Here is an 18,473-nt window from a genome sequence, read left to right as displayed (position 1 = left end):
GCTTGAAACTTGAGCAATGAAACCGAGATGAAAAGCAAAGGAAGGCAGCGATGCTTGGACAAAGTTGAGCTACAAAAGACTACGCTGCAAAACGGAGGGAAAATTGTTTTGGAGACGTTATTTGAATGAGGTTGTAAACTCTTTGGAATGTTTCAGTTTTTCCTCGGCTAATCTAACTAGTTAACGAAAAGTCCGATATCAACACATGAATAAATAAAAACATGAATAAATAAAAACACAGTAAATAAATACACAGCAATGTTAGTTACATGAGAAACCAGCACTGCTATATAGTAAATTCTGCCAGATAAGTCAACATTTTAACGCATTTTCACACATTACAATCATTGCAAGAACAAAACACAAAAGAGCAACAAGCAAAAATTAACAACATCGGCAAACCCTACAGAAACAACGTAAATATATCGTAAATTCATTATCATAAATACATAAAGTTCATAGTTCGCGTAAATTCTTATAGAACAAGCCCACGGCCCATGCGTTCTGTTTCCTAACAAAAAGGACCGTGGGGCATTGTGAGATTACACGCGGCTTAAACGGCTAACAACGTAGGTTAAACGTAGGTGACGTGAACATATTATAAATGCATAACATTAAAAAGTAAAGAACAAAGAAAATGACAACACTTACGGTCTGTCGGGTTGTGATTGTCGAAGTTTTCGCTCGACTTCGGTTATCTGTTCGGCGCGAGTCGTTGACTTTGTCCTCCTCAATCTGACACCCTGGAAAATAAATCCGATTAAAAAACGGAACATTCTATGTCAAGAATTGATATTCTGAAGTCATGATTACTTGAATCATGCAAAGGAACTATGTATTTCTTGTATCGAATAAAAATGGTTGTACATCAAGCAACCTTGGCACTTCATTTGAACTCACTGGAATGATTGTTCAAATTTTGAAGGCTTGGCTTACTTTCATTTACCTCTTCCGGTAATCCCAGTTTTCTTTGTCGATTAGGCTCACAGTTTTACTAAATAAACTTTCATTATTTTAATTATTATCATAACAGCTAAGGAACTCTAAATAAACTTAATTCAAGGTAATTATAAATTACAACAGATTAATACAAGAGGGTTCTCGCCTTGAGTGCCAAATTGCCGTCGACAGTCGAGCTTCCAACAATAAACGAGTTTGATAACGTTGATTATTAACGTTATCATTAAAAAACACTCACGGTAGCATGAATCTTGAAATGGAGTAAACAAGTCCACAGTTATGTAACTTTAATATATTCAGCTCGTGAAACTACACGATAGTTTTTCAAGAATCTGTACGAATGAAAAGGAGGATCGTACAGGTGCTCAGAAGTTCTCTTGTAGTTAATATTTTGTTTTTAGCCATACTGGTACAGTTACATAAATGGATTTTTATTTTCTATTATTATTATTATAATTAAAAGGATCCATCAACTGCTTTTATTTCGTAGTGAACAACCTTTTCTGCCAGACAAAGATTAATACGGAAATGTCCACAATCTTTGCGCTTCTCTTCAGGGAGATTAAACACACACTTGGGAGTTTTTTCAAGTGGTTGAAAATATGCGATATAAAAATAAGCCGTTAATATTTCGTCCTATCGCACGGGAAAATTATCTCAGTGGCTAAAAACAAACATAGAAGCTACAAGTCCCTTTGAAATGAGGTTTGCAGGCTGGTTGTGACGATAATCCAGTCACTAGTTGCGATGGTCACTAACGTTACAGCCTTGCGGACCGTCTCAGGTCTACCTAGAAGATTAGTTTACTAAAAGGGTTGGATTCAGAGGGATGTCTTCTCTGCAGGGCATAGTCAAAATTTACTGTGATATCTATATGGTCAGAGCAGTTGGTTGAACAGGTGGTTCTTTTCACCGGCGTGGAAAGGAAGAACATATTCTGTGTGGTATCAAGAAAGGCTTTGAATTTTGATCTATGTATAACCGTGAGGATGGGTAAACAGTGGTTATCACAGGCACCATCAAAAGATTTCTGGGGTTCATATGATGCTCTGTTCGGTCGAAGTCTAATTGAGTATCTCTTGATAGTACCTCCTAATGACAGCCCTTCAACGTGGCAGAAAAATCCTTTAGAAAGCCGCATCAAAGTTATACCGATTGTAGGCTGCTGGGGAATCTGTGGACAGGGCGGTGGAATCAGAAGCCTAATGTTCTTTATCTTCAGGTCATCTTGCACAGGAGGGGCTGGTTTTTTTTCTCAGGAGGCCTGAAATCTTTCTGGAATTTTAATGAATCACCATTTGATTAGTCTGGCGGGTTAAATTTATTACAAGGCCATGAAAACACCAAGCATCATAGGGAGAAATAAGCTCAAGTAAAGCAATGTGGCGTTCCAGTTCCACTGCCCTGTTTGTGGATACCCCAGATGCTGAATTGGGAAAGAAAACAGTGCCGCTTTCTAAGAGGTTATCATATCAGAAAGAATGTGCCAGTAGTAGGTACTATCAAGAGCAACACAACTAAGACTCCAACAACAAGGAGTCGTTCTGGGGATCTCTCTCTCGGTTCTTCGTTGGTAGATTCGGTAGAGTTGTCGGCTAGCACTCGCTAGGCCCGAGTTCAAGTGTCCGGCCGGCTAATGAAGAATTAGAGGAATTTATTTCTGGTGATAGAAATTAATTTCTCGCTATAATGTGGTTCGGATTCCACAATAAGCTGTAGGTCCCGTTGCTAGGTAACCAGTTGGTTCTTAGCCACGTAAAATAAGTCTAATCCAGGGGGTGATGTGATCGATGTATAGTTGGTTGCTCATTAAGGTTTCTATTGGAAGAAAGTAAAGATCCTTTGACTTGAGAGGCGGGGACAGAGCATCATATTACTGAAATCTAACTTTGAGAAATCATTGATAATATTTGAGTTTATATATATATATATATATATATATATATATATATATATATATATATATATATATATATAGATCAAGCACCCCTTCTTAAGTCAGAGGATCTTTACTTTCTTCCATGATTAAAAAGAAAATACTTATAACTCTACCGGAAAAAAGCCTTTACTTATGAATATTTGATATCTCATTATTTTATCTCTGAGCCGCAGAAACGATGTGTAAGAATACAGTATATACATATGTATATATTATATATATAATATACATATTATATATAAGCATATACATAAAAGATTTGCATTTATAGCCACTGACAGTGACAGGAGCACAGAGCTAGCAATCTCATAAGCAAAAATCAACATACAAAACTGGCCACTGCTTTAATTTTCATTAAAGCGTTAATAATAATAATAATAATAATAATAATAATAATAATAATAATAATAATAATAATAAATGGAGGAAAGGAAACCTTGGTCAAGTGCAATTCTTGGATGTTGCGTCATTTGATAATTTGGATTCTTAAGTAGATCTGTGACACTATTACATTAAAAGTACTGAGTGCTTTTAACAAACATCTGAAGACCTACAGCAGGTAAGACACTCATAACCTACGGAAGTTAAAAAGGCCTGGCAAATATGCAACGCGCGTCGCAACCAATCGACGAATTCGTGTGGAACCAAGATCAAGGATCTATTAAGACTTCTCGGTACACCGTTAAAAAATCCCGTTCGAATGAATATCAATCTCAAATGTGATATTAAAGTCACGTACACTCGAGTTCCATAAATGTTAATTTTGGTCGGTGTCAGCAGAGTTAAACCTAATTTTTACCAACGTCATCGTCGTGCTCATCTTTATAAGAGCGATCTCTTGGTCAACGGTGCCATTTTTGTTGGTATAGAACGTATCCCAGGAAAACAGGCCCGAGTTTCTTTCCTAACATGGTTGTTCCCTATCCGGTTGGAGACGATCCGGTGTTTGAAGTGTATGCTGTGCTGGCAATTATCAAAAACAATTAAGTGCATACAATACAGAACGGGAAACGGTAAACATAAATTTAAAAAAATAAAAAACCAACAGAATGTCCCAAAGTGTTAGCCGCAAACCGATGACGATGATAACATGGTAGTTCACGGGGTCTTCCTGTTGGCATAATGTACCTTGCCCGAGTACCTTCAACACCAGTGATAATGTTTGTGTTTTAGGGAAACTGAGAGATAAGCAAAGAACATATTTTGCTGAGTAACTTCCACATTACCCGGCTGATACACCTACACATAAGGCTTATCAGGCTTACACACACTGAAATACATGCATACATACACACAAATATACAGTATATGTATGCGTGGGATCACGTTGAATCCCCGTCCCCAACGGCTCCAAGCTCATGTACACTATATAAGCAGGCAATACTGCCTGAAAACATGTTCACGATAACCTCCTCCCTTGGGGATTCAAACCGTCGACCGCGGCTGAAGCAGCAGGTTGATGCTAGGCCTACTCAGCAGTAGAGGTCAAAAAGGAAAGGAACCAGATTTATATATATATATATATATATATATATATATATATATATATATATATATATATATATATATATATATATATATATATATATATATATAGCTTATGTATATATATATATATATATAGGTATATGTCTGTGTGTGTTTGTTAGCGTTTGTGTCAATGGACGTACATTCCTCTTTCAACCAGAGTCACTCCGTATGACAACAAAACAATGCAAACACAGGAAGGAAACAGCACAAGAATGTGGTAGCGGAAGGTACAAATGACATAAGAAATTTTGCTACAAGAACAGGGTAGGGTCGTAACCAACTCTAACAACCGAAGTATCAAAAACCCTCAAGTAACAATCTCATATTGATGCAACAACACTTTCCTCTATTGCGACCAAGCAACATTCGCAATATCGTCAAAACTGCAACGTCACCTGAGCTGCTAATCAAAGACTCCCAAATTTCTGAACCATCATCATGAACACAACTTCACTATTTAGGTATGAACGTGGCCTGCGATACGAACTTAGGGTTAGACTTCTGTCGTAAAATTACTGCCTGCGAACTAAGAAAATCATATTAGCAAACTCTAATTGGGGAAGGAAAGAAACAAGACGCTATAAGCACGTGTAGGCATGTATCTACAATTAACGAGATTTTTAGTATATCCCTTCTATTCTAAATATTAACTAACCTTGATTCATTTTGTAAATTTTTATGTTTACTCGTTAAAATGCTTACTGACTGAAGGAAACTGGTTCAAACCCTTACTTAAGTGTACCTTGAATCTAGGTGCCAAGTATCACATGGCCCGAATGCGTAAAATTATACAAAAGCAGCCTATTAGTGAATCATAAGAGAATCGATGCCATAAGATGGTATAAAAATTCTTATTTGATTTTGATCGTCATCCACCATACATAACCAAAACACAAGAATGCCTTTTGAGCTGATACTTACAGCTTCTTTTTTTCGTCTTGTGATTAATGAAAACGTGACGTAGTATCATGAGACTAAGAACCTATACCCAGCAAACAATTGTGCTTTGCTCGACATAAAAGTCCTGCTCCACTTCGTAAACTGAAGTATAAAATGAACGACAATTATTTGAACGAGTTTGATTGTTTGACCACAAACCTTACAAAGAGCCTGAATGTATTACGCTTCCGGTTTCAAGCTTATAATTATAGGATGAGGCTGCTAGACCATGGGCTGCCCTATCGATGTTGAGAGGTTGTGCACCACACCCAACATGGCTTACCTTCAATGATCGAAGAACAATGGGAAAAGATATATTAGGAACAATTGTATAAGCGTGCGTACACATACAAATGCGTACCGTACATGTGTATATTTGTACGTGTGGAAAATGTCACGTAAGCTGACGGAAATGAACGTCTTGTTCGTTAACCCTGCCTCACTTTTAGTCTATTTTTCTCGGCCGGTGTAGATACATACAATTTCTGACAACCTTTAAGGCAAACCATTTGATTTGGCATCTAGATGTCTTGTTCAAGTTTGGAATCCATCAGAAACGTATGCCAGACATAAAAATAATAAATGTTAACTAATTAACGTTGTTAATAACGAGAAGTAAGAGAGAGTGAAATTCGAGCTCTACGAAGGCAAAGACCTAGCTAATAACAGGATATGACTGCAAACCTTCAAGAGAATAATACAAGATTGCGTCAGAAACGGCCATAGCCTAATAACAGGGAAAAAGAATTTCCTGTCCGGGATCGAGAAAGTAACCATACTACTAAATTCCACCAAGGCGATAAACAAAGAGAAAGCGCGAAGACCTGAGCAAGGGCTAGAGAGTATAGGCCTATACTCTCTAGACCTTGGACCTGAGAACGGTAATGAATCTATATACGGGATGTCAAACACGGCTCGAAAGCAAAAAAATCAAACGACGATTGAAAGACGGAGACAAGCAGTTCCACAATTTGAAGCGATACGATTAAAAAAATAATCATTTTCAATATAAATCAGGGATATCCCAATTTTGGTTTTTCTCCGCTATGGAATTGTTAAAGGGATTTGACATGGAAAAAATAGATAACTTATTAATGTTGTATAAGTGTTCTTAAAAGCAAAGCCGAATGAAATGTAAATAAACGATAGTGCGAGTTAAAATGTGAAAGACGACGACTACTGCTCGATGGAGGTAAATTAATAGACAAAAGGTTACTGTGAGGACTGGAGACTAATGGAGAAGGGGGAGAAGAGACACACACACAGAGAGAGAGAGAGAGAGAGAGAGAGAGAGAGAGAGAGAGAGAGAGAGAGAGAGAGAGATGTAAGTTCAAGTAAGTAGAAGTGGCGAATATAAAAAATTGGTAAAAATAAAGGAACAATAAATATCAAATACAGTTAGATGAGCACTAACAAGTGAAATAAAAGAACATTATCTCTCCCTCTCTCTCTCTCTCTCTCTCTCTCTCTCTCTCTCTCTCAGTGTGCATGTGTGTGTGAGTTAATGTTGGTCTTGCCCACAATCATCTGGCCCATCATCTCTCTCTCTCTCTCTCTCTCTCTCTCTCTCTCTCTCTCTCTCTCTCTCTCTCTCTCTCTCTCTCAATTCTGTGAGCAATATTGCATCAGCTATTGTTGTGTAACTAACAACGTACTACCCTTCAAAGAACATGAGGAAAGGTAAGAGAACTTCCTTGAAAATATTAGGCTTCTTGAGCTACGTTTTTAAAACTGTCAGCCGAGAATATATTGTACTCAGTACATTATGCATACATATTCACTGATTTCTCAACTGATCTGTAAAAAAAAACACGAAAAATAGCCCATATTTCAACCGTACGTCTTTTATCGTGAACATGCATGCCTGTCCAACGTGTTGTCAAGTTTGCCGTAGCAATTCATATTAAAATTGTTTGGCTTCACCAGACTTTCTAAAATAAATACCCCGACGACTGTAAATCTCTTGCTCACGTGTAAGGAAACCATGCGTATAATATGGCAACATGAACTATGCCTATACCTGTTAATTACTAGCCCAGCCTTCCCCCCATTTAACTGAGCATTGTAATTTTTAAATTAACATTGTAGGTTGGGTAACAACACAATGAACTCTGAAAGCAGCATTTACTTCCGTTGAAATTACTAATCGAGACCAAACACTCTCTGAACATTGTCATCAAGTATAGGTCTATAGACTATACCATATTAACCTCCTGATGAGGTGTGACCCAAGAATCAAATTAAACCTTGCTTACCTGCTGTTTGTGGGCTATTCGTAAAACCTCCTTTTCACCGTCACTCACGGATTCTGAAACACAATTCACGTCACTGAAGCTCCGAGACCTCCCAGTGCAACGCGTCTTCAATAAATTTGCAAGAATAATTCTTAGCTTTGCAATGAACATCATTTCCACGAAAAAATATCTCAGAATTCCGGGCTACTACTAAACAAAACACGGTAATGGAACAGGCGTCAAAACTTTAGCCTAGACGACAACACACCTCCAAAAGGACAGTCAAATTCCAAATGACTTAGGGTTCTCGTTTATTTACATTTCAGTCATACACAGACATTGTACTTTCGGCTCTTTACCCTCCAAGTTAGAAGGCGGTAATGTTTCCAATTACGGTTACCGATTCTTTTTTTTTAGCTAATAACAATTTTATGATCTCTCGGCAAAATATTATATACGAGCCAAGGGAACTGTCCACTGTATATAGGAAATCTCGACGACAAGAACTCAAAATACAAACAAAAATCAAAGCCTAATTAGAGCGGGAACACCACCCTCCTCGTATGGCTATTTAATAGCGGGAAGAACGAGGAGTTAAAGAGCTAGTTGAACAGCATAACCGTCTCGTCTACATTTGTCAATTGTCGATTCCTCAAATCCTTTCTGCATTATTTGTCCTTCGATGAATTTATTGAAGATTTCTCATATATTTAAGAGCGTGGGCCACTGGCGTTTAATACTAAAGCAGTTACCTCCCGTCTTTTCGTAAAGGGTTTGGATACGCGTTACTTCAGAGGCGAAAAATTATATAAGTAAGTGCCCGTGTCTTCGTTCATATGTTCACACAACCTTCTTTCTTGTAGTCCTTGGAAGAGTATTGTTTCATTCAAGAAGTAAATTGAATACAGACTTGTAAACATGGTGCTTTTTGGTTCTTGTATGTTCGTTTTCTTTGCAAATACTTCATAAAACCCATAAAAAAATATTTTGTCTCATTTGTGAAAATGAATGAATTTCGTAGTCCACAGAACGAAAGGAAGGTATAACAGCGTTGATGTCGAACGAAGTTTTATGCAAATCTATAGAATTTCCCAAGGTGGATAACTTCTAATTCAGATTTCCTCCAAAGCATCACGCATGCAGACTGCCGAGCGTTAAAAAAAAAATCTAAAGCGAAATATATCTGTTAATGCAGGGACACGCATGCTTCCTAATCCTTTCCCATTACTTGGTTGCATTCATCTATAAAAAAAGCTTTATTTATTCATGAGACGTCTTTAGGAAATGAAATAGAATTGAATATAGAATTTAGGCCAAAGGCCAAGCGCTGGGACCTATGAGGTCTTTCAGTGCTGAAAGGGAAATTGGCAGAAAGAAGGTTTGAAAGGTGTAACAGGAGGAAAACCTCTCAGTTGCGCTAAGAAACATTGTTATAGAAGGTGGAGCTAGGGGTTTACATACAGTAAAAAAGAACGCTAGTTCAAGATTGGATTGGCTGGAGACGTGCGAATACCAAAAAAAAAAAGTTCTGCCTTTTACATTTAAGCATTCCATATATATACATAAATACATAGACACACACATACAGATATATATTATATATATATATATATATATATATATATATATATATATATATATATATATATATATATGTGTGTGTGTTATATATGTGTGTGTGTGTGTGTATGCAGTATATGTAACGTACATTTTGTAAGCAATCCGCAGCTAAAAGTTGTTACTGTTTATATACTATCTGGTGTTCCGCAAGGTAGTGCTTCTTTGCCTCTGTTGCCAAACTTTAGAATGTTCTTTCTGCTTCCATTTTTCCAGAAGCTTTTAGACTTTCTTCCTTCAACAAGCAGGCCTTTGTCTCCTTCATGGTTACCCAAATCTTTCTTTCCGTTTTTTTTTTTTTCTTGTTTTCTTCGACCGTGGGACAGACTAAAGTTTTATGTTCGTAGCCCCACTGGTATTTTCTCTTGAAGAAATTTTATTTCTAATCTATCTCTCTTTTTCGTTTCTTTTCTGTGGGAATTAGTTTTGCAAGTTCATGGCGTTTTAAGATTCTTTCACTAAAATGCTCTCGTGTTTTGAATAATAATAATAATAATAATAATAATAATAATAATAATAATAATAATAATAATAATAATAATAGGTACTATTGAAAGAAATCGCTGCGTCAGCTGCATTGATCTTGTGTACAAGGTCAATGCAGCGATTTCTTTCAATAGTACCTTTTTAAGAGAGGGCCTGTTGCCAATAATAATAATAATAATAATAATAATAATAATAATAATAATAATAATAATAATGGGATAGAAATATGTCAGAAAACCAGAGACAATGTTGCATGCCACGCTACAGCACTATAGCATCAACAACAAAACAAGGAAGACTTTTCCAGTTTTAGAGTAAAAGTGTTCATATCATATCATACATACATACATAATGTACATACATACATACATACATACATACATACATACATACATACATACATACATACATACATAAATGTACTAAGTTTAGGTTACCGTCTGCTTACGACGGACTTGGAGACCTCTCCGTGCAAGATTACGCAAAGATTAGACAAAATCATTGTAAAAAAAAACTAAAAAAAAACTACCCATTGAAAGCATTAGTCAGATTGCTACATCATCCCAAGGTCATGAGAACCAAACTAGACAGATGAATAGTGTTTTTTTTTTTTTCCTCCACGTATTCACAAGCATTGTGGAATTTTGCTTTGAAAGCATCAAGAAATTTCCCGGACTTTTTTCTACCGAACTGCATACAGTAGAATATAGAATAGAATATAGAATATAAGCTAAAGTCCAAGCGCTGGGACCTATGAGGTCATTCAGCGCTGAAAAGGTAACTGACAGTAAAAAGGTTTGAAAGGTGTAACGGAGGAAAACCTCGCAGTTGCACTATGAATCAATTGTTATGAGAGGGTGGAAAGTAAGATGGAAGAAAGAGAATATAACGGAGGTACGGTAAATGGAACGGAAGGGGTTGCAGCTAGGGGCCGAAGGGACGCTGCAAAGAACCTTAAGTAATGCCTAAAGCGCATCGCATGAGGTGCACTGACGACACTAAACCCGCACCCCGCCCCCCAACCATAGTGTACCGGACTGCATAGGAATATGGTTCTTGGTCGACTTCGCTGAAGATGAATGGAATAAAAAAAATTACACAAATCAAAATGAATGAGAGAAAGACAAACCTCTTGCTAAATATTAGACCTTCTTATCCCTCCTAAACTAGCACCGCGTTACGAAAGCATCCAGTGGGGAATCTGGCTTCGTGTGAAAGTTAGCTTTATCATAACACCGTCTCTGGCAGTGAAGATCATATCTGATTAAATGCTCTCGATATCTGAGCACTCGAGGCTCTGGGGGAAAGTCCATCACTATAATAATCGGCACCTGTGAACACTGGACGCGAGAGAAAATGTTACCTTGGCATTAAAGATAATTCCAGAAAGTTGTAGAATGGTAATATGCCTATAGTATTATTATTATTATTATTATTATTATTATTATTATTATTATTATTATTATTATTATTATTATTATTTGATCTCTTCTTTCTGTATTCCCTGTTATCTTCAGTAACTTCTTTCACATGAACACCATATTCCCTAAGCTTGAATTTTAAGTCAGTGGTCCCTGTAGGTTTGTTCCATATGAATAGGGGCTTATCTTCTGAGTAATAATAATAATAATAATAATAATAATAATAATAATAATAATAATAATAATAATAATTATTATTAATAATATTATTATTATTATTATTATTATTATTATTATTATTATTATTATTATTATTATTATTAATGAAAATAAGGGAACATGCTCGTCTCAAAATTTATTTTAACTTGCAAAACAAGTTTCCAAAAAACAAATTTTCTATTTGAGAAAAATGTGAACATCAAAGAAAAGAATTATAATCAAAGATTCAAGAATAAAAATCACAGGGATAGTCAACCTAACACCCTTTTCTAGACCAGGCTCAAAGGAGAACAACCTCATCACTTGACCAAACCACTTCAAAACGCTTTGCCCTAATGTTTTGCCCACGCTACCTTTGTACCTTATCTTTGTCAGATCTCTACATTTCTCTCTTTTTCTCACTCTACGTACAGTGTGCTCTTTAATTATTTCAACAGCTTTCATCGTTTTTTTTTCCTTTTAGCAGCCACACTTCACTTCCATAAAGGAGTGCTTGCTTTACGTTCCTGTCATGTCTCCATTTTTGCTTCCATGGACACTCTCCTTCTCTCCCAAGCATTTTGCAAGAATCCTGTAACCCCCTTTGCTCATCTACTACTGTCAGCATTCAGTTGTAAATTTATCTTTTATGCATACTTACCAACTGTTCCACAAATCTTTACAGCATCCATCTCTGTACTAGCTAATACCGCATAATCTATAAAAATTAGTCATTCCACACTCAATCCACGAACCATATTATTTTTCCACATACTTACTTTTCTCATTACTCTATCTAAAGAGGCTTTAAGCATTCATGAAGAAGATATAACACAACGTTGTCTGAGAGTCACCCTTACACCAAACTAGTCACTCTCCCATCTACAATTCTAAAGGCCATTGTCTTATTACTTTTATACCTTACATCCCAGAACCTTCCACATCACAGTTCTGTTAGTTCTGTCACCAACTCTCTCTGGGTCCATGTCTGGTATATGCACTGTTTTCTTTTACTCTCAGACTTATAAGAAAAAACTGCGTTATTTAACAAACACTTGATCCCCGTACCCCATTCCTCATCTAGACCTATAAAGCTCTTCCACTGGTTGTTCCTCCTGCCATGTATTGTACTTTCTCAATTGAACCTCTACCGCATACCTAAGGTATACCAAGGATGTGTACAACTCAAGATTCTTACAGCAATCTCTGTCCTGTTTTCCTTAATGCAAAGTAACGTTTATTCCTAGTTATTCCTACTTGACATAACCTTACATTCCTTATTAAACATCCATATTCATTATCACCAACATGACATACTATGCATGACTTCTATCACGGGAATTAAAACATGAGATAGAATATAAACAAAGTCTATATGGTTATGAGGAGTGAAAGAACGGAATTTGCTTGAGAATGCTTTTGAGTAGTCTAAAGATCTTGCACGCAGTTGTTTCATTTTCCTCTGGTCATATATATATATATATATATATATATATATATATATATATATATATATATATATATATATATATATATATATATATATATATATATATATATATATATATATATATATTTACGTTGGTGTTTATCTGCATCTTACCATGGTTCTTTCCCACGGGCTCATATTTGTCTTTTTTCCTGTAAGGTCATTTAACTAAGCAATTTAAAGGCTTTGTTTCTGGTTATCCAAATAAACGTGTGAATAATAATAATAATAATAATAATAATAATAATAATAATAATAATAATAATAATAATAATAATAATGTAGCGAGATGACGTCTGATCGGATTGAACACCATTCCTAATAGGAATGTGCTTTTTATTCGAGACCTCCAAGTAACCTTCATCTCTCTAAGGGAGGAAACGCGCCCAGGAAAAACTTCATTGTGTTTAAGTATTACTCTGAAACTCGCCTATGCCACGACCCGCTCCGCTTGAGGCAGAAATTAGCACAGTCAGGAACTCAGGATGCCCCTTAGAGGAGCAGACGTCAGTTAAGGCCATGAACCACTTTTTATTTTAACGCTAACCTTTTTCCTTTGACTGTTAGTTAGTTTCATGGAAGGATATTAAAGTGTTTGATAGCGATTAATGAAAGTAACTGTCGAGAACTTGGTAAATTCTAATATGAAGATGATATTTTTTTGACAAGTAGTCTAGGATATCTTGCTATCGGGAAGAACCGTATCGCCTACGAAAAGTTGTCATTAAACGATAAATACATTTGCACCACGACATACTCTCGTCATGTTAAAACATCGAGGGATGAAGAAATTAAACCGCATTGCCAGAAGCCATACGCACTGCCCTCTGTACCTAGGTACAAAACGTTACCTACAGTAGAGACTAATAAATCTTTTTTGCCTTCGTATGAGCATTAAATCTACAGCATACGACCAGCTACACCTGTCGCAAACGAAGCGGTTTTCGAAGCATTACCTTGTTCTCGTCCGCCTGTGCGTGAACACCATCTTTGACAACCTCTATGCCGTTCTGGGAGGACTTTCCCTCATCTCCCTCGCCTTTCCCAATCGACATGTTTACACGTCAACGGTACTAACGACACTGAGCCGCTGGAAGAGACAGAGAGCCGAACAAGATCAAGAATGAGCGGCCAGCAGCGCCCCTGGCTCCCAAGGTTACCTTAACTCCTAGAATTCACCTGTCAAGAAAGGAGAGTTGCCATGTTTTTTTTTTCGGGATTTCTCGACCCGCTGTTAAGTTTTCTTGCCGCTCCTTTGACAGGCAAAAAGTATAAGATAATGTGGGTATACATGCTGCTTACATCGTTCAAGCAGCTTTCGTTTTATTGTCGCCAATAAGTCAAACGAATTGAAACATTATTGGCACGTCATCGAGCACTTTATGCCGGGTTCATGCGGTATATTTCATGAGTTTCACGAGATATCGGGATAATTATGATTTGTTTTCAAGTTACAGATTAATTCATATCATTATGTCGCCTAACACCTTTCTGCGTTATGCAAATAGCATCCCTATTAAAGAATATCTCTGCAACTTGCCGAAATGAAGTACAATGCCCTTAAACTGTGCGTCATTTCGACGCTTCCGGTTGGGCAACAGAATTTACCCAATTGTGAGCCCAAGGGTACATTGCGAAAAAGAAAAGAAGAGACGGGGCGCTACAAGGCAGAGTTCTGAGTAACGCAAAGAATAAATGAGAAAGTTTACGTTATAATCCTTTTAAGCCTATGGTTTGCATGCGATCAAAGTGTTAATGTTATGTTCAACAAGAGGCCGTGCTATCATAGATCAGCTAAATCTATAACAACAACAACAACTCGCTTTTGTTGTTCCGCATGAGACAGACAGATTCGTCTATATATGCTTTCCATGCACACATAAAATCATGTGTTCATGATAGCTCCTGCTTGGTCTGACAAAAGCGCTAAGAAATAATCGTATGTAGGCTATGAGACATATTGATTTCTGATCAACTGCATGGATTTTTATGATGAATACATCGTCATCATGAACTTTAAAAAAACAAATGGCAACTCGATTGTTTGAAGAGTTATTTTTTATTATATATCCTTTCTTCCTTATAAGCGGATTTATGTATGTAAAAGAGTGTATATACTCGTGTGTGTGTATGCGTGTTTGTGTGTGTGTATGTGATTCCCTGTTTGTCTGCTAAGAAAGAACGGCTAATCAGGGTTCCTTCGTGATTAGTAGCTCTAAGCCAGAAGAGTTGCCCTTTTTTTTTTTTTTGCTAGTGTGATAATGTGTTTTCTCTTTATCAGTTACCTGATTTTCTTTTTACAAATATACTTGATAATGTGATGATACGAACCTTTGAGGGAGAGAGAGAGTAAAAAAAATAGGAGTGTTCAAGTGATAACCTCCAGTAATGTGCTATCCGTCACTTAACTTATAATAATTATGAATCAAATGTTTTTCCATTCATAAAATACAATTAAATTTTATGTAATTTTTTTTTTTTTTTTTGCATTCAGTCCTAGTGGAGTCTCATCCTGACCCTAATTTTCGAGCAAAATACTAAAACTTAAATATTATTATTATTACTATCATAAATTGCATCTCATTAGGAAAAAAAACTTTTATAAAGCTCTGTACGTTTCCTTAAGACAGCAAATAAGACATGAGGACCTTTTGCGATATAATGAAATGTCATTATTATAGCAAGAAAGATTGCTATTACTTCCATTTTGTCAGAAAGTCAAACTATACCTAAACCAAGGAAAACGGAGAGAAAATGGCAGGCTTACTTTCCGTAGTTCAAATCTAACGGTTCAGAGATTAAAGAGCAAAGTCGTCTCACTGTTTCACACCAAGGCCGTACCTAGGTACGAGGAGCAACGGAACCACATGAAAAGTATCACATCTTCGTATTTCTCCTTTTCTACGGAAGAAGAGAAACAAAACGTAATGGTTCATCCGAAATATCCTTTTCATTTCCTATGGCAATGCTTTAAGTGCATTTGCAGTACGTTCAATAATTCACCATTAATCAATAAATTTACGAGAAAGTACTGATATGTTATTGGATGAAGACTTCAAGTTTCGAATCTTAGCGCAAATGACAAGAGCACCACATTGCCTTCTTACTAATCACACAAATATATGACTGAATTTAATACTTTTACTTCTGAGGAATACTGTTATATCTTTTATATATGTTGAAATCTTTGTTTTCTAAAATACGTACATATGATTGTTAGCGACTGTTGGATTGATCTATGAGTCTCCTGCCTTTTACCATATATTCATTAAGATTAAATCATCTGTAGACAATCTTCAAAGTGTTATCGTGGCGTGAATTTCTTATACTGAATTTAATTAGTAGACAAATAATAATCTATTCTTTTACTAAAATCTCGTTCCTTGTGCTTAAACACAGTATTGTAATAATTATATACTTTGATAGGCTAGCCGTCTTAACGTGTTATCTTCTTATCGTAACACGATAAGATTACGAGATATAAGAAGGCGGTATGAGCTAAATGAAGGCAGATTTTCTCAGGTAACGAAATATCTTCACTTGTTCATTGATCCTTCATGACTGCATCAGTTATGTTGATTTCTCTCTACTTAACTCTTGTCTATCATTGTTTAAGTTGTACCGTTGTTCAGCTTTAGATTTAATGCTTAAATGCGCGTAGCCATGGGGAGTTGAATACGGTGAACTTTGCATCCTGAACCCTCCCTAATCGAGCAAGGCGATTAGTGATTCTGTCCCGTAGAGGGGTAGTGTCGTCAGTGCACCTCGTGCGGTGCTCTGCAGGCATTACTTCTTTGCAGCGTGCCTTTGGTCTCTAGCTGCAACCCCTTTCGTTTCTTTTACTGTACCTCCTTTCATATCCTCTTTTTTCCATCCTACTTTCCACCCTCTCCTACCAACTGATTCATAGTGCAACTGCGAAGTTTTCCTCCTGTTACATCTTTCAAAACTTTTACTGTCAATTTCCGTTTCAGCATTGAATGACCTCATAGGTCCCAGTCCTTGGCCTTTGGCCTAAATTCTATATTCAGTTCAGTTAGTGATTCTGTTCAGTCGTTTTCGTTTGCTAGACACTGGTTGATACGCTAACACCGCGAATGAGATTTTGAATCGAATCTTTAGGATAGAGATGTGTACTCTGCCAAGGAGTTATGAAGATTTAGGCTACTACTCAGTGTATGCAAGATAACTGATCAAGTCTTAGGATTCTGTTGTTAACCTTTAAATGGCAAATGGGAAGAAGATGCTTCAGTGGCAATTTAGGAATGATTAAGTTTCCGTGTTTCTGTTTTTTTTTAATCAAGTTTAGTTGAAGAGGTTTCCACCAAATAAATTGCTTTAAGCTTCACTGTATGAGTATACATGCTTTTTCTTATTACAAAAACATGAAAGCATCAAATTTGTTTAATTCTTTCAATAAATAGGCAGAATTTCGCTGCATGGAAATAATGACTATTGCTTTAATTGTTGCCGAAAGAGTTTTTCTATCATTTTTATAATTTTGGACACAAATGAATAATGGTCTGACAAGCCGAATACCTCTAACAACAAATACTACTTACTTTGCATGGCATTAGAAGTAGCTGAGAGCCTTTGCTGACCTGTTGCTTACACTTTCATAGTCAACCAGGACAATTATATTAATGGAGACTGGCACAGCAATATCCACCTTTCTTTCGAAGCTCTCTTGTAGCTGTGCACAAAGCTCCTAGCGGTATATCACACAAAAAAATTGATCTTAAAGTAAGCTGGACAGAGATTCAGAGAAACGGTTGCATTTGCAGCACATAAATTTATCCAGTTACCGCTCAAAATGTTCGAAACATCAAGAGCTACTGTGGCTGGAGAGGGTTCTAGAGGACTTAAACCATCAGTGCTCTTATTTCTCTGGTATTCGAGACAAGCTAGGCTTGCTACTGTTAGTGTAGAAATGAGCAAACATTATCTAAGAAATCTTTTATAATTATGCTAATAATACGCGATAAGCATAACGAATGGTTTTATGAGGATGAATTCAGGTTTATGTTTGACTAATCCGTCCTAGCATGGAATATTGTTCTTATGCCTAAGAGGGTTTTTCGCACAAGTCTTCCTGATAACATAAAATCAAAAGCTTCCCATCTTATAGATGTTCCGGCTCTTATCTTCAACTTGGTTTCACTTCAACTCTGTTGTATGTTCTTCGTATGCGTATTGTGCAAAGACTATATAGGCCTAGGGCATTGTTCTCAAGAACTTTTTGATTGTATACGTTCTCCACTTTTTCGACATGGTTGTGTCAGACTTCACAATCATATATTTTTTTTTTTTGAGGCGGTAACAAAGTCATAGGTCAATCACTTTGGTTTAACTTTCATATAATTCACCCCAGAATGCAAAATCCATTTCGTACTTCAGGATTTCCTGAATCATTAACCGCTCTTGAAGGGGAAAGTATGTTATCACTTCATGGCTGAAGACCTGTAACACAACTTTTTCTCGTGGGACAGGGTCTTTATACCATAAAAATAAATGTAACTAAATGATGAAATGTCAGATAATACATCCAAGTAACATATGCTCAGTCAGTAGGCCTATCTCATATCAAATGTCAATATGATAAAATGATACATTTGCTCGTGATTTACACGAATCGGCACGTTTCAGATCTGAATGTCGCA

General features: G+C 36.5%; 1 protein-coding gene across 2 annotated transcripts in view; it reads right to left on the bottom strand.

The window, feature by feature from the left end:
• mdy (midway) overlaps positions 1 to 13,978 on the bottom strand; it is a 36,147-nt gene extending 22,169 nt beyond the window's left edge. The window contains exons 1-2 of one of the 2 annotated variants that reach the window (XM_067124707.1): positions 13,770 to 13,978; positions 652 to 743 (exon numbers count right to left, since the gene is read on the bottom strand). In XM_067124707.1, coding sequence (XP_066980808.1) covers positions 652 to 743; positions 13,770 to 13,868 — 191 coding nt within the window. In that variant the 5' untranslated portion in view covers positions 13,869 to 13,978. Of the gene's footprint in view, positions 1 to 651; positions 744 to 7,623; positions 8,123 to 13,769 lie in introns of those variants that run through there. The other variant, XM_067124706.1, reaches the window with a different exon arrangement.
• Between the last annotated feature and the right edge of the window lie 4,495 nt (positions 13,979 to 18,473).

This window comes from Macrobrachium rosenbergii, chromosome 22 (assembly GCF_040412425.1).
Source record: "Macrobrachium rosenbergii isolate ZJJX-2024 chromosome 22, ASM4041242v1, whole genome shotgun sequence".
Classification (NCBI taxonomy): Eukaryota; Metazoa; Arthropoda; class Malacostraca; order Decapoda; family Palaemonidae; genus Macrobrachium; species Macrobrachium rosenbergii.
This window is presented reverse-complemented; position numbering and strand designations above follow the sequence as displayed.